Genomic DNA, 24,388 nt, shown 5'->3' with positions numbered 1-24,388 from the left:
GAGGCGCCATTCCTCGGGGTTCTGGGAGCTGAGAGGCGCCATTCCTCGGGGGTTCATGGAAGCTGAGAGGCGCCATTCCTCGGGGTTCATGGGAGCTGAGAGGCGCCATTCCTCGGGGTTCATGGGAGCTGAGGGGCGCCATTCCTCGGGGTTCATGGGAGCTGAGAGGCGCCATTCCTCGGGGTTCATGGGAGCTGAGAGGCGCCATTCCTCGGGGTTCATGGGAGCTGAGAGGCGCCATTCCTCGGGGTTCTGGGAGCTGAGAGGCGCCATTCCTCGGGGTTCTGGGAGCTGAGAGGCGCGCCATTCCTCGGGGTTCATGGGAGCTGAGAGGCGCCGTTCCTCGGGGTTCTGAGAGCTGAGAGGCGCCATTCCTCGGGGTTCTGAGAGCTGAGAGGCGCCATTCCTCGGGGTTCATGGGAGCTGAGAGGCGCCATTCCTCGGGGTTCATGGAAGCTGAGAGGCGCCATTCCTCGGGGGTTCATGGAAGCTGAGAGGCGCCATTCCTCGGGGGTTCATGGAAGCTGAGAGGCGCCATTCCTCGGGGTTCTGGGAGCTGAGAGGCGCCATTCCTCGGGGGTTCATGGAAGCTGAGAGGCGCCATTCCTCGGGGTTCTGGGAGCTGAGAGGCGCCATTCCTCGGGGTTCTGGGAGCTGAGAGGCGCCATTCCTCGGGGGTTCATGGAAGCTGAGAGGCGCCATTCCTCGGGGTTCTGGGAGCTGAGAGGCGCCATTCCTCGGGGTTCATGGGAGCTGAGAGGCGCCATTCCTCGGGGTTCATGGGAGCTGAGAGGCGCCATTCCTCGGGGTTCATGGGAGCTGAGAGGCGCCATTCCTCGGGGTTCATGGGAGCTGAGAGGCGCCATTCCTCGGGGTTCATGGGAGCTGAGAGGCGCCATTCCTCGGGGTTCTGGGAGCTGAGAGGCGCCATTCCTCGGGGTTCTGGGAGCTGAGAGGCGCGCCATTCCTCGGGGTTCTGGGAGCTGAGAGGCGCGCCATTCCTCGGGGTTCATGGGAGCTGAGAGGCGCCGTTCCTCGGGGTTCATGGGAGCTGAGAGGCGCCGTTCCTCGGGGTTCTGAGAGCTGAGAGGCGCCATTCCTCGGGGTTCATGGGAGCTGAGAGGCGCCATTCCTCGGGGTTCATGGGAGCTGAGAGGCGCCATTCCTCGGGGTTCATGGGAGCTGAGAGGCGCCATTCCTCGGGGTTCATGGGAGCTGAGAGGCGCCATTCCTCGGGGTTCATGGGAGCTGAGAGGCGCCATTCCTCGGGGTTCATGGGAGCTGAGAGGCGCCATTCCTCAGCCCTATTTAAAAAAAAAAAAATACAGAAAGTGAGCCGGGCCGTTGCGAGCATCCCGTGCTGCGGAGTGAGGCCTGGTTAGGTCGGGTGAAGAAGGTAGAGTTTTGGATGGCAACTCCTGGGGTGAAAGTCTTCTGCTCCCTCCCTCTGTTAGGCAGAGAAGCAGGTAAAAGGGCTCTCCAGTGCTCATTTAGTGTACAACAGGAAGAGGCGTTCTCTCAGGTTACATCCAAATGGGGAGAACAGTGATGGATTTGATGGCGGTCGGTAACAGGGCACAGATGTAAATATTTTCAGCCAAAGAAAAGTAAAATGAACCACAATTCATCATTAACTAGTCGCTTAGACTTTGCCTTAATATGGTAATTAATAACTCCACCCAACAGGGTAATTCACTAATGCTACAAATGCCGCTATGTGCATATATGTTCTCTCTTTTAAAACCCCAGCTTCTTTTCTCTGTTCCAAGTTGTATAACTCCCTTGTTTTATTGTAACTGCAACCCTTAGCCTTCACTTGTTTAATGTTTACTATTATCATTATTATTTATTATCTGTTTTGTTTCCCTCTCCACTTGTTAATTGTAAACCGACATGATGCGATATTCATCCCGAATGCCGGTATAGAAAAACTTAAAATAAATAAATAAAAGGATCCTATGGTTTGGATGCCCTGATTCAAGTCTGGCCAGTTCAAGGTCTTCTTTTGTTGCCTCTGGTGGGCAGTGTCTTTCAGAAGATTCACGGGCATTGAGGGCTAGTGTTGGTAGCTCCTGATTGGCCAAGGTGTCCCTGGTATGTGGATCTAGTAAGGATGCTGGACTGGGTCCACTATTGTCCTCCTCCTGATGTCTAGAGACTTACGTTTCAGCAATTCTTGAGGCCAGCTCTGCTCCTCTGTGATATCACCTGTGCCGTTTTTAAAGTGCCAGGTAGGCATCAGAGGTAAAGTCTGTTATCTCTGAGCACCAGGACCATCTGTGCCTCCGCTGCCTCAGTTTGTCCTCCTGACACCTAGAGACTTGTGTTCCAACGATTCCTAAAATCAGCTCCGCCCTTCAGCAAAGTCACCTGGGCCATTTTTAAAGTGCCAGGTAGGTGCCACGTGCCAGAGCGTGATGGGAGTTTATTATGTTTTGCTTTGGTTTGAATATTTCTTTGGTTTTTAGCTTTTTTTTTTTTTTCTAATTGGGCTCACTTATTCTTTGTTCCTTTTCTTGTGAGAGGGTCTTAGTTAAACATGCCTTTGACATCATCATCTTTTGCTACCTCCAAGGTGAGGCTGTTTTTTTTTATTTAATTAATGGACAAGCTATAAGGAAGAAGCTACCAGTCATTACTGACTTATTGAAAGATACTTCTCTAGATCTTTTTTGCATTACAGAGACTTGGCTCTTAAATTCAGAAGTATCTTTAATTAACCAATTGTCAAGCTCCCAGTACTCTGTTTTCTCAGCCAAGGCTGGATCAAAGGAGTTGGGGGCGTTATTCCAAAATAGTCTTTGAAGTTGTCTGTCATGCATACCGAAGGGGTGTCACGTTTTGAGATATTAACAGAAGCTGCTTCAGATTGGGGTGTTTGCGTGATATATAGAGAGCATGGGAGATAAGAGAGGGTGGGTGGGGTGGATGCTAGTGTGAGATTCAGAGAGAGGGAGCCTATATGAGGGGAAAGGGATGCTGGTGAGAGAGAGGGGTTGTGAGGGAGGGTGAGAGACAGCTTGGTTGGTAAGAGGGGGAGTTGGGGGGATGCTTGGGGGTTTCAGAGAGGGAGCCTATATGAGGGGACGGGAGAGTGAAAAAGAGCAGGAGGGTGTGAGACAGAGCATGGGAGATAAGAGAGGGTGGATGGGGGGGGATGCTTGAGTGTGGGTTTCAGAGAAAGTGTATGTGTGTGAGAGATTGGGAGCTGGTGTGTATGTGAGGGTGCTAGCCTGTGAGAAGGGACTGTGTATGTGAGGGAGCCTGTGTGAGGTGGTGTGTATGTGTATTAGAGGGAGGGCAGAGGGAGCCTGTATGAGGAGATTGTGAAGGAGTGTGTATGTGTGTGAGATTGGGAGCTGGTGTGTGTGAGGGTGCTAGCCTGTGTGAGGAGAGTGTGAAGGAGTGTGTGTGTGAGAGATTGGGAGCTGGTGTGTGTGAGGGTGCTAGCCTGTGTGAGGAGAGTGTGAAGGAGTGTGTGTGTGAGAGATTGGGAGCTGGTGTGTGTGAGGGTGCTAGCCTGTGAGAAGGGACTGTGTATGTGAGGGAGCCTGTGTGAGGGGGTGTGTATGTGTATTAGAGGGAGGGCAGAGGGAGCCTGTATGAGGAGATTGTGAAGGAATGTGTATGTGTGTGAGAGATTGGGAGCTGGTGTGTATGTGAGGGAGGGAGCCTGTATGAGGAGATTGTGAAGGAGTGTGTATGTGTGTGAGAGATTGGGAGCTGGTGTATATGTGAGGGTGCTAGCCTGTGTGAAAGGACTGTGTATTAGAGGGAGCCTGTGTGAGGGGCGGGCAGTACTGAGAATGGGGTCAGACTCTGGGACTGGTGATAGAGTGGAAGGGGTTGAGCCTAGAGGTGGAGGGGAGAGATACTGGCAGGTGGAAGAGTTGGGGCCTGAGAGAGCAAAGTGGCCAGGGGAGTAGGGAGAGTGAGTGGAAGGGACACTCTTACAGCGAATTTCTAGGGAAATTCTGCATCTTTAAGTAACAACTTTTTCTGTAATAATTTAAAATGTAATTACTTAGACTGTCATGTAAATTGTTATTTTGACCAATATAAAGTTTGCAGAATTTTCAGTTTTTTGGCGCAGAATTCCCCCAGCAGTAAGGTTCCTTGTCCCAATCATTTATTTAATTTCATTTAAGATGTCAATCCTGTTGTGGTTCTCTGAAAATAGACACTTGGAGCTAACAGATGTAGATGGAAGTGTGTTTAAATGCTATCAAATAATATATATAATATAAAATAAGAGACCTTATGGAGAGAGTGCCATGCAAGGCATCAGCATAAACTCTCTCACTAATATACATAATAAATATAAAATAAGAGACCTTCTGGAGAGAGTGCCATGCAAGGCACCAGCATAAACTCTCTCTCAAGTAATATACATAATAAATATAAAATAAGAGACCATATGGAGAGAGTGCCATGCAAGGCATCAGCATAAACTCTCTCACTAATATACATAATAAATATAAAATAAGAGACCTTCTGGAGAGAGTGCCATGCAAGGCACCAGCATAAACTGTCTCTCAAGTAATATACATAATAAATATAAAATAAGAGACCATATGGACAGAGTGCCATGCAAGGCACCAGCATAAACTCTCTCTCAAATAATATACATAATAAATATAAAATAAGAGACCATATGGAGAGAGTGCCATGCAAGGCATCAGCATAAACTCTCTCTCAAATAATATACATAATAAATATAAAATAAGAGACCATATGGAGAGAGTGCCATGCAAGGCACCAACATAAACTCTCTCTCAAATAATATACATAATAAATATAAAATAAGAGACCATATGGAGAGAGTGCCATGCAAGGCACCAGCATAAACTCTCTCTCAAATAATATACATAATAAATATAAAATAAGAGACCATATGGAGAGAGTGCCATGCAAGGCACCAGCATAAACTCTCTCTCAAATAATATACATAATAAATATAAAATAAGAGACCATATGGAGAGAGTGCCATGCAAGGCACCAGCATAAACTCTCTCTCAAATAACTGTACTGATAACACAGCTTTACTTGTACATTTTCATACCCAAACTAGATTACATATTTGTTGAAATTTCTGTGACTGGCCACATGTAAATTTGCTTTCGGCCTCCATGCTAATTATCCTCGCTTGATATGGAAATGATATTGTCTGTGGCTCACAATTAGTTGGAATGTCATCTGTTGGTTGCCCTTCTCTGTTCCTTCTCCATGGGCTTCCTTTGGTTCAGAAGTCGTGAGAAGGGACTTGTCAGCAATGTTCCCTTGACTTTTTCCTGATCATTTTCAGAAAAACTGCTTGTATGCACTGATCAGCACTATGGATGTTAAGGGATTCCTCTGCACTCAGGCAGGCCAATCCACACGAGTGGGTTATGCACCACTACCAATAGTTGGAGACTGAGTAAAGCTGTTCCCTGTACGTACCAGGATCAGTCCAGACTGCTGGGTTGTGCCTCCCTTCCAGCAGATGGAGTCAGAGAGAAACTGAAAAGCCCCTCCCACATAACCCGGGGTGCCACCTGCGATCCCTCAATATTTTCTCTGACTCCAGCAGATTGAGAGGCATTCCCTGCGGTCCTGGTTCTGTCTAAAATTCCCAGGATTTGTTCCCGTTAGGTTTGATTTCTCGCTTTCAAGCAACCTTTGACTAAATCAAACTTTTCTTCATATACAAAAAAAAAAAAAGACATTTTTAAATTGACAGTGAAGCAGTAGCTATCTTCTGGCAGGCAGGGCAGAGCGTTGCCCTGCAGCTATTTTCCCGGAGAATTATTTTACTGACCCGGTGAGCTGAGATATCTTAATTCCTCTGTTTATTGCCTGGCTGTCCACTGAAGGCTGATTTATTTAAAAATAAATAAATAAATAATAAATCAAGGTCCAAAGAGTTTATTTTTACCTGTGACCGATCCCTTTGTCAGCCGTTGCCTGCCCAGAGTCTCCCGGGCCTCCGGAGGGGGTGGAGATTTCAAACCCGGCTGCTGCACTTGTTCCCCGATGCCACCTGGCAGTGTGTGTACCGCTTGTGGAGAGCCGGGGGCCTTCACGGCGGTCAAATTCGGCACGGGGAGGGGGGGCGGTCTTGCCGGGCGGCTCTGCACGGTCGGCAGTCAGCTGTGCGGCAGAGGCCTGCCTCGCTCCCGATCAGCGCGGGAGCGGTGGCCATCTTGCCTTCAGCTGACAGGCGCAAATTCGTCGGAAAAGGGAGAGGATCTTCCTCCTCTTTCCCCACCAGACCTCAGTCCTCAACGACCGCGCGGCTTGCATGCTGACTCGGCTCATCCTCCGCCTATGCCTCCGGGGGAGCCCTTAAAGCGGCAGCATCCTTTTTCTTCTCAATTTGTTTTACTATTACACAAGGCATATATGGAAGCTGAGACTGATTGGGAATTCCAGTCTCCTACCCTGGCTAAACTTTTTAGAGCTTCTAAGGAGCAAGGGAGGCCTGAACCTCGCACTGCTCGGCCGAATCTGGGGGATGGGTTGTTGGACCCTCTTATTATGGCTGATCCGGAGCTCCAGGATCCCTCCACCCAGGCTGTGGGTGATGTGGTAGAAAATGCCACCCCAGTGGAGGGGGATGATCCGCAGGTGCTCCGCTTGTTCCACAGAGAGGAACTGGATCCTTTAATCTCCCATGTACTTCAGGAGCTGGAGATCCCTATCCCACAACAAGTGTCTGATAACTCCCCAGGGGATTCGGTTTTGGCTGGTCTTCGGGCTCCACCCCAAACTTTTCCTTTCCATCCAAAGCTTTTCCAGCTCGTGACCCCTGAATGGGAGACCCCTGAGGCCTCCTTGAGAGTTAGCAGGGCCATTGAGAATCTTTACCCCTTCCCAATGAATCGCTCTACCTCCTTAAGGTCCCCAAGGTAGATTCGTCAGTCACAGCCATAGCAAAGCATACTACTATCCCTGTGACAGGAGGCACAGCACAAGATAGGAAGCTGGAAGTGTTGCTTAAGCGGATTTTTGAAGTGTCCGCCTTGGGGGGTACGGGCCGCAGTATGTAGCAGCCTTATGCAGAGGGCTACCCTCTGGGTTCAACAGATGCTCATGGCCCAGGACCTTCCTCCGGGGGAAGTCGAGCAGGCGAACCGAATGGAATCGGCGGTAGCTTATACAGCTGATGCCTTGTATAATCTCCTTCGTACTTCGGCACATACTGTCTTCGGCGTTGTCTGCCAGGCAACATCTAAGGCTACGTAACTGGTCGGCGGATGCCTCGTCCAAGTCTCAGCTAGGTTCCTTTCCTTTTAGGGGGAAATTGTTATTTGGAGATGAACTTGAACAACTTATAAAGGCCTTGGGAGACAACAAGGTTTACAAGCTCCCGGAGGACAAACCCAGGTCGGGCCGCTCACCCGGTGCCTACAGGAGCCGTTTTCGGGGACAACACCGTTTCTGGTCTGGTAGGGGTTCCTCTTCCTATGATCCTAGACAATCGGCTACCCAAGCACAATCATGGGCATATTCCTTTCGTGGCAGACGGCCTCAAAGTACTGGAGTCACCCATGCCTTTGCCCACAGCAATAAATCTCCCCAATGAAGGGGCGCTGGCCCATTCTTCGGTTCCAAGGATCGGGGGTCGACGTTCGCGTTTTCGAGAGGAATGTGTCAAGATTACCTCAGACCAGTGGGTTCTAGATATTATAAATCACGGTTACGCTTTGGATTTTGCTCGACCCCTGCGAGATCTCTTCCTGCAATTGCCCTGTGGGCTCCCACAGAAGCAACAAGTTGTCCTCCAAAAGTTGTTCCGGTTAAAGGCTCTCGGGGCCATTGTTTTGGTTCCCGGAGCCAAACGCCGGTCCGGTCGCTACTCCATCTATTTTGTAGTACCCAAAAAGGAGGGCTCCTTCCGGCCGATATTGGACCTCAAGCAGGTCAACAGGGCGTTGCGAGTGCCACGGTTTCGCATGGAGACGTTGAGATCGGTCATTGCGGCAGTCCACAAAGGCGAATTTTTGGCTTCTTTGGATTTGACAGAGGCCTACCTCCACATAGGAATCCAACCACACCATCAGAGGTTTCTGAGGTTCATGATCATGGGACAACATTACCAGTTTTGCACCCTACCTTTCGGGCTAGCGACAGCTCCCCGCGTGTTCACCAAGGTAATGGTGGTAGTGGCAGTGAGCCTTCGGGAAGGGATCTTGGTACATCCCTACCTGGACGATTGGCTTATACGAACAAAGTCAGAGATCCTTTGCAGGGAAGCGGTTCATTCGGTATTGTGCCCACTATGGTCCCTAGGCTGGGTGGTCAGTTGTGCCAAGAGCCAGTTGGTTCCTTCCCAGGTGTTGGAGTTTTTAGGAGCCCGCTTCGATACCGCTATCGGCAAGGTTTCACTACCTCTGGTGCGGATGGGACCGGTTGATGTCTCAGGTACGGCGCCTGTTGTCTCTTCCCTCACCTGTGGTGTGGGACTATTTGCAGGTTCTTGGTTTTATGGCATCTACCCTGGAATTGGTTCCTTGGGCTTTTGCGCATATGAGACCTTTGCAGAGGGCACTACTTTCTCGGGATCCCAAATCGGAAGAGTTCCACCTTCCATTGCCTCTGCTAGAACTGGCCAGATCCAGTCTGGCTTGGTGGCTAATTCCGGATCACTTACTTCAAGGGGTGGACCTGGAGAACCTCAATAGATAAATATGATGACAGATGCCAACCTCTCCGGTTGGGGGGCGGTTTGTCAGTCACGGTCAGCGCAAGGTCTTTGGACACAGTCAACAGACCAAGTGGTCCATCAATCGCTTAGAGACCAGAGCGGTTCATCTGGCGCTGCAGCAATTTCTACCCCTGGTCCGACCCTGGGCAGTACGGATTCTGTCCGACAACGCGACCACCGTGGCCTGCATAAACCGTCAAGGGGGTACAAAAAGTCGCCCCGTCGTCGACGAAGCGGACATGTTAATGGCCTGGGCGGAACGCAATCTGACCCACATTGCTGCATCTCACATAGCCGGGGTCGATAACATTCAGGCGGACTTCCTCAGTCGGCAGCGGCTAGATCCTGGAGAATGGGAGCTATCCGAAGATGCGATGGGACTAATTTCGAGCCGGTGGGGGACCCCTTGCCTAGACTTAATGGCAACACGACTGAATGCCAAGGCGACCCATTTCTTCAGTCGTAGAAGGGAGCACAGATCAGAGGGGGTGGACGCCCTGGTACTCCCCTGGCCGTCCCACATTCTCCTTTGTGTTTCCTCCTTGGCTGTTGATAGGAAAGATATTACGACGCATAGAATCTCATCTCGGACCAGTGATTCTGGTGGCCCCAGAGTGGCCGCAACTACCGTGGTTCGTGGATCTAGTCAATCTAGCTGTGGATCAGGCAGACCGCTTCTGTCTAGCAGCTTGGTTTATGAGAGGAGACAAGAAAGAAGGACTACTCTGAAGAGGTTATTACCATGCTTCTACGGGCAAGAAAAACTTCCTCATCTATTACCTACATTCGAGTATGGAAGGTGTTTGATTCTTGGTGCCATGGGTTGTGTTTGACCCCCGCGGCAAGCCAATATTGGTCACATTCTGGCTTTTTTGCAGGACGGTTTACGGAAAGGTTTGGCGTACAGTTCCCTCCGAGTGCAGGTAGCAGCCTTGGGCTGCTTTCGTGGTAAGGTTAATGGTGCTTCCATCGCTGCTCACCCAGATGTGGTGCGGTTCTTGAGAGGGGCCAAGCATTTGAAGCCTCCAGTGTGCGCGATCTGTCCCTCCTGGAGTTTAAATTTGGTCCTCCGTAGCCTTTGTGAGTCTCCCTTTAAGCCTTTGAAGTGGGCTATGTTGAAGGATTTAATGCTTAAAACGATTTTCCTCATGGCTATCTGTTCGGCGAGACGAGTTTCGGAACTTCAGGCCTTGACATGTCGGGAGCCTTTTCTGCGTATCTCTAATTCAGGGATTTCTCTTCGGACAGCGCCCTCATTCCTTCTGAAGATAGTCTCAGCATTTCATGTCAAACAGTCAGTTGAGTTGCCAGCATTCTCTGAGGATAGGGAACTGAGGAAGTTGGATGTCCGTAGAGTCCTTTTGCAGTACCTGGAGATTACTAATTCGTTCAGATTGCCAGATCATCTTTTTGTTGTGGAGCGGACCTAAGAAAGGTACTAAGGCTTCTAAGACTACTATTGCTCGCTGGTTGAAAGACGCTATTGCTTCTGCTTATATAAGTCACGGGCGCCCAGTACCAGAGGGCCTAAGGTGCATTCTCTTAGATCACAAGCAGCGTCATGGGCAAAAAGCCAATGTGTTTCGCCCCAAGAGATTTGTCGGGCGGCCACTTGGAAATCCTTGCACACTTTTGCTAGACATTACCGATTGGATGTTCGGGACCCGAAGGTGGATTCCTTTGGCAGCAGTGTGCTTCGAGCTGGACTCTCCACGCCCCACCCCTTTTAGGGCAGCTTGGGTACATCCCAGCAGTCTGGACTCATCCAGGTACGTACAGGGAAAGGAAAATTAGTTCTTACCTATTAATTTTCGTTCCTGTAGTACCAAGGATCAGTACAGACACCCGTCCATTGGCAGGAGAGTCCATAGAGCATTGTTTTTCTCTTGGCAGATTATTTCAGATTACGCATCTACGCAACATCGTATTGTTGGTTTGAAACGTTTATGTGCGTTATCCTTTTTCAAGACAGTTTTTGACTTGATCTAGTCATTGGTTGATGAATTAAATTACCATAAGTTCTAAGAACAACTGTTCATTCTGCTTTTATATTGATTATACTGAGGGATCGCAGGTGGCACACCAGGTTATATGATGGGTGCTTTTCTCTGAGTCCATCTGCTGGAAGGGAGGCATAACCCAGCAGTCTGGCCTGATCCTTTGTACTACAGGAACGAAAATTAACAGGTAAGAACTAATTTTCCTATGTCAGACACATAGCCCTACCCAACATCAGCCCGCCAGTATTCTCCTTCTCCAGCACATGGTGGACATACATCTCCCTACTGGGATTGCTTATAGTAATAAAAAAAAAAAAAAAAAGAGGGAGATTGAGGTTTTATTTCCCCCTGTTCTATCCTGTTTTTTCTTCCCTTGGTGTTAGTGGTCAGCATCTTTTCCCTTCTCTCTCACTTGTCTGGAGAGTTTAGTGAAGTATGGAGTCAGCGCAGACTGGGTTGAGCAGCCTTTGGGAGTGGGACCTAACCAGGCTTGGCCTCTTCAGCCATGTGGCGTTTTTCACGCACTTCTTTGTGCGCATTCTCACTGCGCAGCAGTGTAGTGAGGGCGCGCATGTGCACACAAGGCCATGGCCTATATTTCCTCTGCATGTACCTCTGCAGGCTTCCAGTGAGCGCATATTTGAGCACATATTTAGCGTGTACTTGTGCACGTACCTTATTTTGGGCGCTCAAGAAACCGCATACAGTTCAGCATAGGGAAGTATGGCAACAATGACAAAAGTGCTGCTTTCTATACAAGGGCAATACAGCTAGGGCTTTCTGCGAGTCTGTGTCGGTGCTGCCTGGATGCTCAACATTTGCCTTCTGCTGATTTTGCCAACATCGGTCCATCCCCTCGACCAGAGGGGAATGGGGCTGAAGGCGACACAATGGGGGTGTCCCCTTCTGTTTACAGGGCTAAAGTCAGGATGGAGGTGGTCCAGAAAAGTGAGCAAAATGGTTGGGGTCTGTATGAGGACAGGCTGAAGATCTGACTATGTGCAGGGGAGATATGATACAGACCTTCAGATACCTGAAATGTTTTAATGATGCACATTCAGCAAACTCTGTTGGAAAGAAATCAGTAGAACTAGGGGTCATGAAATGAAACTCCAGGGAGGGCCACTCAGAACTAACATGAGGACGTATTTCTTCATGTAGAGGGTTCTGGATGCCTGGAATGCCTTTCCAGAGAAGGTGAAGACGAAAACTATGAAAGAATTCAAAGGGGCATGGAATAAACACTGTGGATCCCTAAAGGCTAGAGGATGGGAATGAAGAAGAGAGTACATGGAGATAACTTGCTGGTGCAGCAGTCACTACTCGTAACTAATAAGCCTTCATACTCTTGATGCAACTCCATCATGGCTCTCTGCTTCAATGGCAGAGGGAAAAGGGGAATTGGATTCAAATGGCAATCAATGAGGGCCCTGACTTTTATGATCTAGGGAAACAAGTATGTGGGTAACTAGCTGATGCGGCAGTTACTACCCTTAACCAATAAGCCTTCATACTCTTGATGCAACTCCAACATTGCTCTCTACTACTACGGAAAGGCGAAACAGGAAATTAGATTCAAACAGCAACCAACGAGGGCCCTGACTTTTATGGACTGGGAAACTGATAAGCATGGGAGTAACCTACACGGTGCTGCAGATACTATCATAAGCTTGCTGGGCAGACTGAATGGACCATTTGATCCTTTTCTGCCATCATTTTTATGTTTCTATGTTGGTTTCTGTGGGATGTTCTGTTGGGGAGCATCTGCTTTGGGACCAAAGGGCCTGATGTGTACCCATCCTCCTTTTCCTGGGTGGAAGTTTTCCAGGGTCTATAGACCTTTCTGCAGGGTTGCCCGTCGGAGATGGCGATACCTTCTAAATCGGGTTCATGTAATCAGGGTTCCCATTTATCCACCACTGTGTGCAAGCGCCGCAGTGATGCAGTCCCTGATGATGATCAGGAAGATGTAGATAAAGATTTGTCAGATGACTCTGGGGGTTTGGGTTTCTCCCCTCTGAAAGAGGGGAAAATTTGCCTAAATTTAGAGCCACATAAAACTCTGCTCTTTCTTTCATAGAGATGAGTTGCCAAGTCTATTATCTCAGACTCTGAAGATGTTTGGTGTGGCTGGGGGTGACTCTACAAGTACGCAAAAGAAGGTTACATATTGGTCACCCTACGCAAAGCATCATGTTTCTTTCCCCTCCTGAATGCAATTCGAGTTGATTGACCTTGAATGAAGTGCTCGAGGCAAACTTTAAAGGGGGTGCACTTTAGCAGGTCTGTACCCCTTGAATCTGAAGGTGAAGAAACAGAATACACCAGCACATCCACCTTCGTAAAACACAACTGTTACCTAGCAGACCACTATTCCGGTGGAAGGTGGGGCAGCTCTAAAGGATGCTCAATATGGGAAAATTGAATATATCCTTAAGCAGGCCTTTGAATTTGCAAATTGCTTCTTGTTGCTCTATGGTGGCTCGGGCGAAGCTACATCTCTCTCAGGAGACTGAGGGGTCTCTCAGGAGACTGAGGGGTCAGAGCAGTAATGGAACCAGGAGCCACCGCCTTAGCTGATGCGGGCTGAGATTTATTTATTTATTTATTTGGCATTTTTTTTTTATATACCGACAACCGTTTGCACGTTGTATTGGTTCACAATTAACTTAGAAATTGTAGGCAAGGCCTTTACATGGAAGGCAATTGTAGGCAAGGCCTTTACACGCATTGCCACCAGAGGGGTAGCTTCCATGATAGAGGCTAGGCATCAACTGTGGCTGTGAAATTGGTCAGCAGACACAATTTCCAAGTCCAGTCTCACAAGGTTACCCTTTAATGGTTTTCTTTTATTTGGCAGTGAGTTGGAGAAAATGGAAAACAGATTGGGGGAATCCCAGGTCCCTCGTTTGCCAGAGGATAAGAAGCCAGTATTGTGTCCTTCTAGGGCAAGAGGCTGCACTAGAGATTACAGGCATTTTCGTCCTTATAGGGGAGTGACTACGCAGATGGTCTCGTCTCTTCAATAGAACTCGGTCCTTTTGGCCCAGAAAGCCTCAGAAGGATGTGGTCTCCAGGAAAGGAGCACCCAGATCTTCACAATAAAGCTGTGTGGACTCACCTGCTGGTGCAAGAGATAGGTGGGCGTCTATCTTGCTTTTATCAGAGCTGGGTCCAGATCACATCAGACAAATGGGTCCTATAAATAAGGGAAGGCTATGCTCTAGAGTTTCTTAGCATTCCTCCGGATACCTTTATGGTCTCTCCCTGCAACTTTCTACAAAAGTGGGTTGCAGTGGAGAGTACCTTAGGGAGGCTGCTGGACTAGAAGACTATAATTCCTGTTCCTGAATCACAAGAAAATATGGACTGCTATTCCATTTCTTTTGTCGTACCCAAAAAGGAGGGGTCCTTTTGTCCCATCCTAGATCTCAAAGAAGTCAATCAGCATTTGCGGGTGACTCATTTCCAAATGGAAACTGCATTCTGTAATAATGGCAATGCAATCAGGGAAATTTCTCACGTTTGTGGATCTGACTGAGGTATATCTGCATATTCCCATTTGCCAGGAACAGCAACAGTTCCTGCAGTTTGCCGTTCTGGGACATTATCAGTTTCAGGCCCTGTCCTTCAGGCTGGCCACTGTGCCCAGGACCTTCTCCAAGGTCATGGTGGTAATAGCGGTGTTCGTGTGCAAGGGACAGCATCCTGGTCCATCTGTATCTGGACAGCTGGTTGATTCAGCCAAGAGCCTGAAGGAGTCACTTAGCTTCTTGCAAGGTGCTTTTCCTACTGCAAGAATTAGGCTGGGTGATAAACTTGACCCAAGAGCAGCTTACAGCCATCTCAGTTATTTATTTATTTAAAAGCTTTTATATACCGATGTTCATGTACTGGGACATATCACGTCGGTTTACATAAAACCAAAGTTGGAAATTACATCGAACAATCGAACATTATATCAGACATGAACAAATGCCGAGATACTGGAGTATCTCGGCATTTGTTCAATATGAAGCAAGGCAGAGTGTTTCTGCCAGATAGTCACATTCAAAAGTTGATCGCTCAAGCAAACCCTGAGAAGAACTATTCGTCTGACAATGTGGTCTTATCTACAGGTCCTGAGTTTGATGGCAGCCACATTAGAGGTTGTCCCCTGGGCGAGGGCGTACATGCAGCCTCTTCACTGCACATTGCTTTCCCGGTGGAGTCCGTGGTCACAGGACTACATGGTGAAGCTTCCCTTACCATCGTAGGTGAGCATTCACTTGTGGTTACAAGCGGATCATCTCAGGAAGAGTTCCTTGGAGACACTGGATTGGTTACTGCTCACGACAGATGTGAACCTTCTAGGTTGGTGGGGGACTCACTGTCAGGGTCGCTGGAGTGCCGAGGAGTGTCAATGGAGCATGAATCGATTGGAAGTATGTGCATTTCGGCTGGCATGCTTAAGGCTCGGGTGGTCAGATTAATGTCTGACAATGCAACGACAGTGGCTTACATCAATCATCAGGGTGGAACCAAAAGCCAACAGGTGTCTGAGGGGAGAGATGCACTCATGGTATGTGCATAACAATATTTTCAAGACATTTCCGCTTCCCACTTTTCCAGAAAGTACAATGTAAGGGCTGACTTTCTCAGCAGGCAGAGCTTGGACCCAGGAGAGTGGGAGTTAGCAGACGAAGCCTTTCAACTCATAATGGCGTGCTGGAGTCACTCATATCTGGATTTGCTGGTGACCTCCGCAATGTAAAGGTTCCTCAGTTCTTCAGTCAAAAAAGGGATCCGAAAGCACTGAGTATTGATGATCTAATTCAGATGTGGCCATTTTATTTATTTATTTTGGACTTTTATATACCGACATTCATGTGAAGAATTACATATATCGGTTTACAGTGAAACAGAAACATTGCAAAAAGCATTACATAGAACAGGGGTTACATAGAACTAGGAACAAGGGGGTAGAACTAAGCTAATTATTAGAAAAACTGTCAAATGAACAAAAAGTAGCATGATGGAATAAATGCGAGTAAATATATAATAGAGCTTATGTCCGATAGAACGCTATTGAGAACAGTCCCCTCTAGTCCAGATAGAGAGTTCAAACCAGACAGGAGAAGAGCATTCATGATTTGAAGAAAGGATCATCTGGTTAAGGAAACGCCTGACTGAATAGCCATGTGGCAGGGTGTGATATGCCTTCCCGTCATGGCCACTGATAGGCAGGATTGTTCAAAAGATTGCAGGCGAGACCAAAACCGCACTTCTGGTGCCTCTTTATTGGCCCCAGAGGCCATGATATGCTGATCTGCAGAGGTTGCTGGTGGACAGACCTCTCAGATTGCCAATCGGGAAGGATCTATTGCGTCATGGATCCATTCTACATGATGATCCCAGTCAATTTTGTCTTACGGTTTGGCCCTTGAGAGGGCTCAGATATTGAAGCATGGTTATTCTGTTGCAGTGATTTTAACTTTGCCCCAGGCCAGAAAATGTTCTACGTCTCTGGCTTATGTTAGAGTGTGGAGAGTTTTTGAGGCCTGGTGTGAGGAGTAAGGTTCTCAGTCTCAGAGTGGAGATTCATTAATTTTGGAATTTTTACAGGAAGGATTGCTTAAAGGCTTGGGTCTTAACACCTTGAAGATTCTAGTGGCAGCTCTCTTGTTTTGGGTGGGGGGGCAAGTCAAGGGTGGGCCTTTGTCTTCCCATCCAGATGTGTCCTGGTTTTTGATGGAAGTTAAGCAGTTTCATCCTCCCTTGCGGCTACCGGTGCCTCTTGAGACCTTAATCTGGTTTTGAATTTCTTGGTGGGTCCTACCTTTCGGCTACGCACCTTGAAGACAGTTTTTCTTGTGGCAGTTTGTTCAGCACATCGGGTTTCCGAACTGTGAGCCGTTTCTGCGTGTGACTCCAGGGCAGTGCAGCTTCAGACTTTACCTTCCTTTTTGCCAAAAGTGGTTGTGGAGTTTCATTTGAATCAGTCTGTGTCCCTGCCCACACTGGACAGCGAAATAGAGATGAGTCAGTATCGTCTTTTGCTTACCTTGGGTGTCAGGCAGCATCTGATGCGGTTACTGAATCTGTCAGGAAGTCTGAGAGACTCTTTATGCGCCATGCTGGAGGCAAACAGGGTGCAGTGATGACATGGGCAACTCTAGCCTGTTGGGTTGAGGGAGTGATCACAGCAGATTCCTCATTGCAGGAGGGCTCAGGCGGTGGAATGGGTTTGAATTCCTGTCTCCCGCGCCATGGTCTTCCTTACACACCATTTCTAAGCATTACCACTTGGACACTTGGGCTCAGGAGGATGCCGCCGTCGCACCCATGGGCACCCTCTCGCCCTGTTCGGGAGTAGGTTTGGTACATCCCACTCGTGTGGCTTCAGTGAAGAAGAAATTACTATTTACCTGATGATGATTTCCAATCCTTAACCCCCCTCAGCTGCCACCGTGCCTTGCTGTTATTCCTTGCAGGACTGGTAAGTGTCAGAACCACGGGCTATGTGTCAGTAACATCAGCAAGTCAGTTTTCTCCATCTCCATCTGCTGCTAGGAGTATATAACCCACTTGTGGGGCTTGGCCTGCCTGCCTGCCTTAGAGGAAAGGAAATGTTCAGGTAAGTAGTCATTTTTCCATAAAACTTATGAAGTAATGCAGGATCTGTCTGTTTTGTTCTCCTGTGGAAGCCCTCTGGTCCTTTCCTGTCTGTTCATGCTGCTAAGACTACAGCCCAGCTGCCAGCCTGAACTTCACCCACCCGCTTAGCTGAGCATGCAAAATCCCCTAAGGCAGGGATGGGCAAACCTGAGGATGGGGAGAGGGTGGTACTTCCCAGAATTAAGAGCTGGGGTGGTCCCCATTCAGAGTTTGACTGAGAAGAGCACAGTGATGTCACCTGCTCGTGGCAGCTGCAAGCCCACTCGAAACCTCGCGTGGTCCATAGCTTGCCCAGCTTTGCCTGAAGGAAGTGATCTTCCTGCTCTCCCCTCTCCCACCTTTACCAAGGCAGAGGCAGCACCTACTCCCACCAGACTCTCGGCAGTGGCTCCAGCTGTAATCATTAGACATGGACAAAGATTCACGCCCTTCCGGAAAAAAGGACCCAAAGCATTTAATTTATTTAACTCACTTCTCCAAACATGTCACCTTCCACCAGTCAGCCTGCTGGATGTCCTCCTCGTAGGAAGGGCAATCGGCCAGCAGCTGGGGTTAGGCAAATACAGAGGCAGGCTGGGACCAACTCCAAACGTTTGTTTTCAATCTTTTTCTCTTCTCTCCATCCACCTCCTCCCCTGTTTTATCCCTTCACATGCTATCTCCCTTCTCTCCCTGAAATCATTCCCTTGCTTGCAGCTATGAATCTTCTGCTGAAATCTTGCCCCATACACCAAGACTCAGTCACTTCCCCAGCGTCTCCAGCTCTCCCGCGAGCCTCGCCGACTCCATGCAGCAGAAACCAGCCTCACCCCGCCGACGGCGGCAGCTCAACACCAGCACCATGTAGCAATGGCTTCTTCATAGTCTCGCTCTTGCTCTCTTTTGCTGTCCAGGTAGGGCCCCTCCTTGGGCTCCTGCTCCATGTCACTCAATCTCTCCTCACCTCACCTCATTGGGCTCCTATGCTGCATCCCTCGGGCTGCCCTCCTGTGCCATCTCCCTCTGTGACTCTGTCATACATGCAAAGTTCATTGCACAGATGTGATGCAAGCACATGCATTTTAAGAGAAAAGCAGCCAGCAGCTGGCACTGGAGCCGAGTCCTTTGCTATGCTGGTGTTGGGAGCCTCGAGTGGATCTGCTACCACTGTGTTCTCACCCAATGAAACGGCTACCGCTTAAGGTCCCCCCTTCAGCTACAGCTGTGGCTCTGTGTGTGCACCTTCCTCAGTGTCCTGTAATTATTACTTTCATTTTACTGTATCCTAGGTATGAGGAGAGCCCCAAAGAGGTGGCTGGAGACTCCAAGCAAGAAAAGAAGGAAGCTGAGAAAAAAGAAAATTAACTCTGAGCCCCTACGGCAACTCTGCAGCTGGCGCTGACTGTCATCCCCTGCCCCCCTCATCTCAGCTCCTGGTGCTGGTTCCACTCCCCATCTCCCTGCACCTCTGCCTTTGGGCTGATGCCTTTCTCCCCTCCCCCACCAGGCACAGCTCTGCATCTCAGGCTAACTTTACCAGCTCCCTTACCAACCTAAATTCCCTCAGCTTGTTGCCACAAGAAATCTCCCTACAGCTGTGGTTCTTGGACCAACCTGCCTCCTCCCCACTTCATGGGCTACCCTCAACCAGAGCAGGGCCCCTTCCCTCTGGCTCTGTTTGTCTGACTGTAGTGTGATTATGGACCCCCCTAGCGTGTGTCTTTAGTAAAACCTCCCTGTGAATCCCCTCTCCCACCTTCCTGCCCCAGTTCACAGTTGGACATCTCAGTTTGACTGTGGACTCCTCCTCTCCCATCCCCTGTCTCCAAAGGTTGGGTGCCTTTGATCTGAACCAGAAATCCACTAGTGACCCCCAAACCTCTCCCACACTGTGTGGTTGGGTGTGACCTGGAAGCCCCCATCGCTGTGTCTCTTAGTCTGAGTGGAGACCCCTTACAGCTGTGTGCCTTGGTCTGACTGAGACATCCCTCGCCATAAGCGTGCATTGCAGTCTGACCCGTGACCTCCTGCAGTTTGACCTGGGACATCTCTCGCCTACCACAGCTGGGTGCCTCTTTCTGCCTGGGGCTTCTCTTACAATCTCAAAGCAAGAAGCTCTTGAAGGTAATGGGTGGTGTACAGGCAGAGGGCGAGCAGGCCCGATCTGATCTTGTGAGCCCAGCTGTGTCCAACCCTACAGCCTGTTACATTTATTGGAGAGCTGGAGAAAGAGAGAGGGCAGATTTTTACATTTTGTATTGTGGATCTTATTAAAAGCTGTCTCTAAGGATTGCATAGGAAGGTGTGTTCCCTAGCATGTGTGGGGGAAGGTGTCCGTCTCCTCTGTCTCACATGATGGGGCAAAGGGCTTGTCCTCTCTTTCAAATAGATTTCCTCCATGTGAGGGACTGGCGTCTTGCTAAATGTGCTGGAACGGTGCCGGCTTCCCGTGCTTGCAGGATTAAGAACATAAGAAAATGCCATACTGGGTCAGACCAAGGGTCCATCAAGCCCAGCATCCTGTTTCCAACAGTGGCCAATCCAGGCCACAAGAACCTGGCAAGTACCCAAAAACTAAGTCTATTCCATGTAACCATTGCTAATGGCAGTGGCTATTCTCTAAGTGAACTTAATAGCAGGTAATAGACTTCTCCTCCAAGAACTTATCCAATCCTTTTTTAAACCCAGCTACACTAACTGCACTAACCACATTCTCTGGCAACAAATTCCAGAGTTTAATTGTGCGTTGAGTGAAAAAGAACTTTCTCTGATTAGTTTTAAATGTGCCCCATGCTAACTTCATGGAGTGCCCCCTAGTCTTTCTATTATCCGAAAGAGTAAATAACCGATTCACATCTACCCTTTCTAGACCTCTCATGATTTTAAACACCTCTATCATATCCCCCCTCAGTCGTCTCTTCTCCAAGCTGAAAAGTCCTAACCTCTTTAGTCTTTCCTCATAGGGGAGTTGTTCCATTCCCCTTATCATTTTGGTAGCCCTTCTCTGTACCTTCTCCATCGCAATTATATCTTTTTTGAGATGCGGTGACCAGAATTGTACACAGTATTCAAGGTGCGGTCTCACCATGGAGCGATACAGAGGCATTATGACATTTTCCGTTTTATTCACCATTCCCTTTCTAATAATTCCCAACATTCTGTTTGCTTTTTTGACTGCCGCAGCACACTGTACCGACGATTTCAATGTGTTATCTACTATGACACCTAGATCTCTTTCTTGGGTTGTAGCACCTAATATGGAACCCAACATTGTGTAATTATAGCATGGGTTATTTTTCCCTATATGCATCACCTTGCACTTATCCACATTAAATTTCATCTGCCATTTGGATGCCCAATTTTCCAGTCTCACAAGGTCTTCCTGCAATTTATCACAATCTGCTTGTGATTTAACTACTCTGAACAATTTTGTGTCATCTGCAAATTTGATTATCTCACTCGTCGTATTTCTTTCCAGATCATTTATAAATATATTGAAAAGTAAGGGTCCCAATACAGATCCCTGAGGCACTCCACTGTCCACTCCCTTCCACTGAGAAAATTGCCCATTTAATCCTACTCTCTGTTTCCTGTCTTTTAGCCAGTTTGCAATCCACGAAAGGACATCACCACCTATCCCATGACTTTTTACTTTTCCTAGAAGCCTCTCATGAGGAACTTTGTCAAACGTCTTCTGAAAATCCAAGTATACCATATCTACCGGTTCACCTTTATCCACATGTTTATTAACTCCTTCAAAAAAGTGAAGCAGATTTGTGAGGCAAGACTTGCCCTGGGTAAAGCTATGCTGACTTTGTTCCATTAAACCATGCCTTTCTATATGTTCTGTGATTTTGATGTTTAGAACACTTTCCATTATTTTTCCTGGCACTGAAGTCAGGCTAACCGGTCTGTAGTTTCCCTGATCGCCCCTGGAGCCCTTTTTAAATATTGGGGTTACATTTGCTATCCTCCAGTCTTCAGGTACAATGGATGATTTTAATGATAAGTTACAAATTTTTACTAATAGGTCTGAAATTTCATTTTTTAGTTCCTTCAGAATTCTGGGGTGTATACCATCCGGTCCAGGTGATTTACTACTCTTCAGTTTGTCAATCAGGCCTACCACATCTTCTAGGTTCACCGTGATTTGATTCAGTCCATCTGAATCATTACCCATGAAAACCTTCTCCATTACGGGTACCTCCCCAACATCCTCTTCACTGAGGATTTCCTCCATGTGAGGAACTAGCGTCTTCTAAGGGCACGCCTAGGATCCTGCGCTCACTCCCACGCTGCACCGTTCTAAGGAGATAGGACTAAGAGATCCTCCTTGAAATAGATTTAAAATACGTTTTAGAATGTGTTTATTCAGTCAATGCACAATTATGCTGTGAAGTTGTGGCAAGAGTTGTTTTAAAAAAGTTTGGATAGATTTTCTGCAGATAAGCAGGGTAGAATTAGCCATGTAATCTGGGGATCATTCTCCAGTCCTCGAGGTGGTGGAGATCCTCAGAGCACACAAAGTTCCCTGTACATACCCAGATCAGTCCAGAACGTGGGTTGAACCTCCTGTCCAGCAGATGGAGACAGACTAAAACTGATATCAGGACAGAGCCTACCCTGCAGCCCTTCAGTATTTGTCTGTCTCCAGCAGATGGATCAGCTCACCCTGCGGTTCCCAGATCTGGGCTTGTAGCCCTTTCCCAGTTTGGGTACTTCCTTAGCGGATCAAGCAAGTACTTTTATTCTGTTTCTGGTAATAAATAAATAAAAGAAGGGAATTTGCTCTGTTGTGTTTTCTAGAGACAGCACTGTCTCCACGCTCTTGCAAGGCTTAGGGGGGCTTGGCCCCTTGTGTTCGCATAGCCTAAGCCCCTATTCCCGGTGCTCTTAGTGGGGTTGAAACTGGTGGTCCAGTCACTCCCCCCTCACTGGGCTGCCTTTTTTTTGTTCAGGAGAGTTCCTCCCCTGTCAGTGCAGGTACCATTGCCTGCATTCAGCTTACAAAAAAAAAAAAAGAGAGAAATTTTCTTTCACAAGCTTGTTTTTTTTACTTTCCCTTTGGGGACAGAGTAATTTTCTTTCTCCGGCAGCCTGGTGTTAGTAGAGGAGCATGCAGGGTTCAGTCATCTGCCTCTGCTCCTCCTGGCAGCAAGGGTTCTCTCTCAGCTGATTTGATTGCGGCTCCTCTTTAGTGAGAATGCCACGATCGCAGTGCTGCCTGGCTTGTGGGGAGCCCTCGACGCGTTTTTGCGCGAGGGTCTCTGTTCGTCGTGCTTACCGGGTGGGGAAGTCCCTCCCAGGCAGCGCACTCTAATCCAGCCCGGGATCGTTCCTCTCAGCGCGTGGCCAGGCCGTTCCCGGATCGGCAAACTGTGGGAACGGTGGCCATCTTGGGAGTTTCAGCAGCTCCCGATTTGGAGCTGCTCAGCATGGAAGATGTGAATTTTTTAGGGTCTCCCCCCGATTTGAGCCCCGTGCGGCCCCAGGTCGTGGTTCCTGACCTCCCCCCCGGCAAGTCTAGGCCTCGTTTTTCATCGGAATTTGTGCTCCTCATGCACAAATCCTATCTGGCCAGCTTGCAGGAGGAGGAGGATCCCTCACAGGTCCCCCGCCAGCCAAGCTCCCGCAGTTGGACCCTCCGCGCGTGCGCCTGCTGCTCCCGACACGCAAGGGTCGGTCTGGGTGCGGGTGGTCCCGGGGGCTCCTTTTCTGGACCCTCCGGCACCTCTGGGGACCCCTGATCTGAATTTGGATTTGGCGGAGACGCTCCCTCCTTTGTAGGGGGATGATCCCAGAGTTCTCAGTTTGTTTCAGAAAGAGGAGTTGGAACCCATCATCCCTTTTGTCCTTCAGGAGTTAGGGATTGAGGGTCCCCCGGCAATACTCTTAGTGCTGCCCTACCCAAGCACATGGACGCGGGACTCAGGGCCCCAGCTTCTGCTTTTCCTTTTCACCCTATGCACAAATTGCTACTCCTCCGGGAATGGGAAGCTCCCGAAGCGGGGCTCCGCATCGGGAGGGCCATGGACAAACTTTACCCTCTCCGAGAGGACTGCCTGGAAATGCTGAAAATTCTCACGGTGGATTCGTCAGTCTCCACGGTGACTAAGCACACCACTATTCCGGTAGTGGGTGCTACGGCTTTAAAGGATGTAGAGGTTCGCAAGCTCGAATTCCACCTTAAGCATATCTTCGAGGTGCTGGCCTTGGGGGTTTGGGCGACTATTTGCAGAGCCTCATGCAGCGGGCAGGCCTTAGGTGGGTTCAACAGTTACTCGGCACCCAAGACCCTCCCGTCTGCTGAGGTGGAGCAGGTTGGAATGTTGGAAGGCGTTATTGCCTATGGAGCGGACGCTCTGTATGATCTTCTCCGTGTCCAAGTGAAAGCGATGGCCTTGGCAGTTTCTGCCAGAAGGCTCCTCTGATTATGCAATTGATCGGTGGACCCGGCATCAAAGGTGCAGTTGGGCACTCTGCCTTTCAAAGGTAAGTTGCTTTTTGGCGAGGACCTTGAGCAGCTCATTGATTCCTTGGGTGAGAACAAGGTGCATAAGCTGCCGGAGGACTGACTGAAACAATCCTGAGCTTTTGTACCTTCCTGTTGCCAGTTTCGGAGCCAACGGAGATAGATATATTCATTTATTTAACACTTTTATATACCGACATTCATGAAAAAAGATCATATCGGTTTACAGGGAACAAAGTATTATAACATAACCTTAACAAATAGGAGCTTAAAAGTTACAATAAAACAAGGGAATGGAACTGGGGAGGAGGAAAGAAGAGAGGACAGATAACTCATTAACTAATTACAACCTGGAAGAACTGATCTAAGACATGGCTATTGCTACGTGGCAGTTGTTAGCCTTGATTAGGGAAGGCTTGTTTGAACAACCACGTCTTAAGGTTTTTTTTTTTAAAGTCAGCAGGCAGGGTTCCTGCCTAAGATATATGGCTCGAGGACCGGGTGCTTCTTGGGGTTATCCTTCCAGGTCTCAGTCTTGGTCTCAGCCCTTTCGAAGTTGCCGGCCCTTCCGCAAGGGGGCATCTCAGCGTA

General features: G+C 48.6%; 1 protein-coding gene across 1 annotated transcript in view; it reads left to right on the top strand.

Moving 5' to 3' along the window:
* The window catches only part of HM13 (histocompatibility minor 13), a 45,274-nt gene extending 25,654 nt beyond the window's left edge, over window positions 1–19,620 (top strand). Inside the window, exon 6 of the mRNA XM_029612663.1 lies at window positions 18,615–19,620. Within this exon, the coding sequence (XP_029468523.1) occupies window positions 18,615–18,690 (76 nt within the window). The 3' untranslated portion in view covers window positions 18,691–19,620. The remainder of the gene's footprint in view (window positions 1–18,614) is intronic.
* The last annotated feature ends 4,768 nt before the right edge of the window (window positions 19,621–24,388 follow it).

Source organism: Rhinatrema bivittatum, chromosome 8 (genome assembly GCF_901001135.1).
Source record: "Rhinatrema bivittatum chromosome 8, aRhiBiv1.1, whole genome shotgun sequence".
Classification (NCBI taxonomy): domain Eukaryota; kingdom Metazoa; phylum Chordata; class Amphibia; order Gymnophiona; family Rhinatrematidae; genus Rhinatrema; species Rhinatrema bivittatum.
Note: the sequence above shows the minus strand (reverse complement) of the source record. Positions and strands in the feature narration are given on the sequence as shown.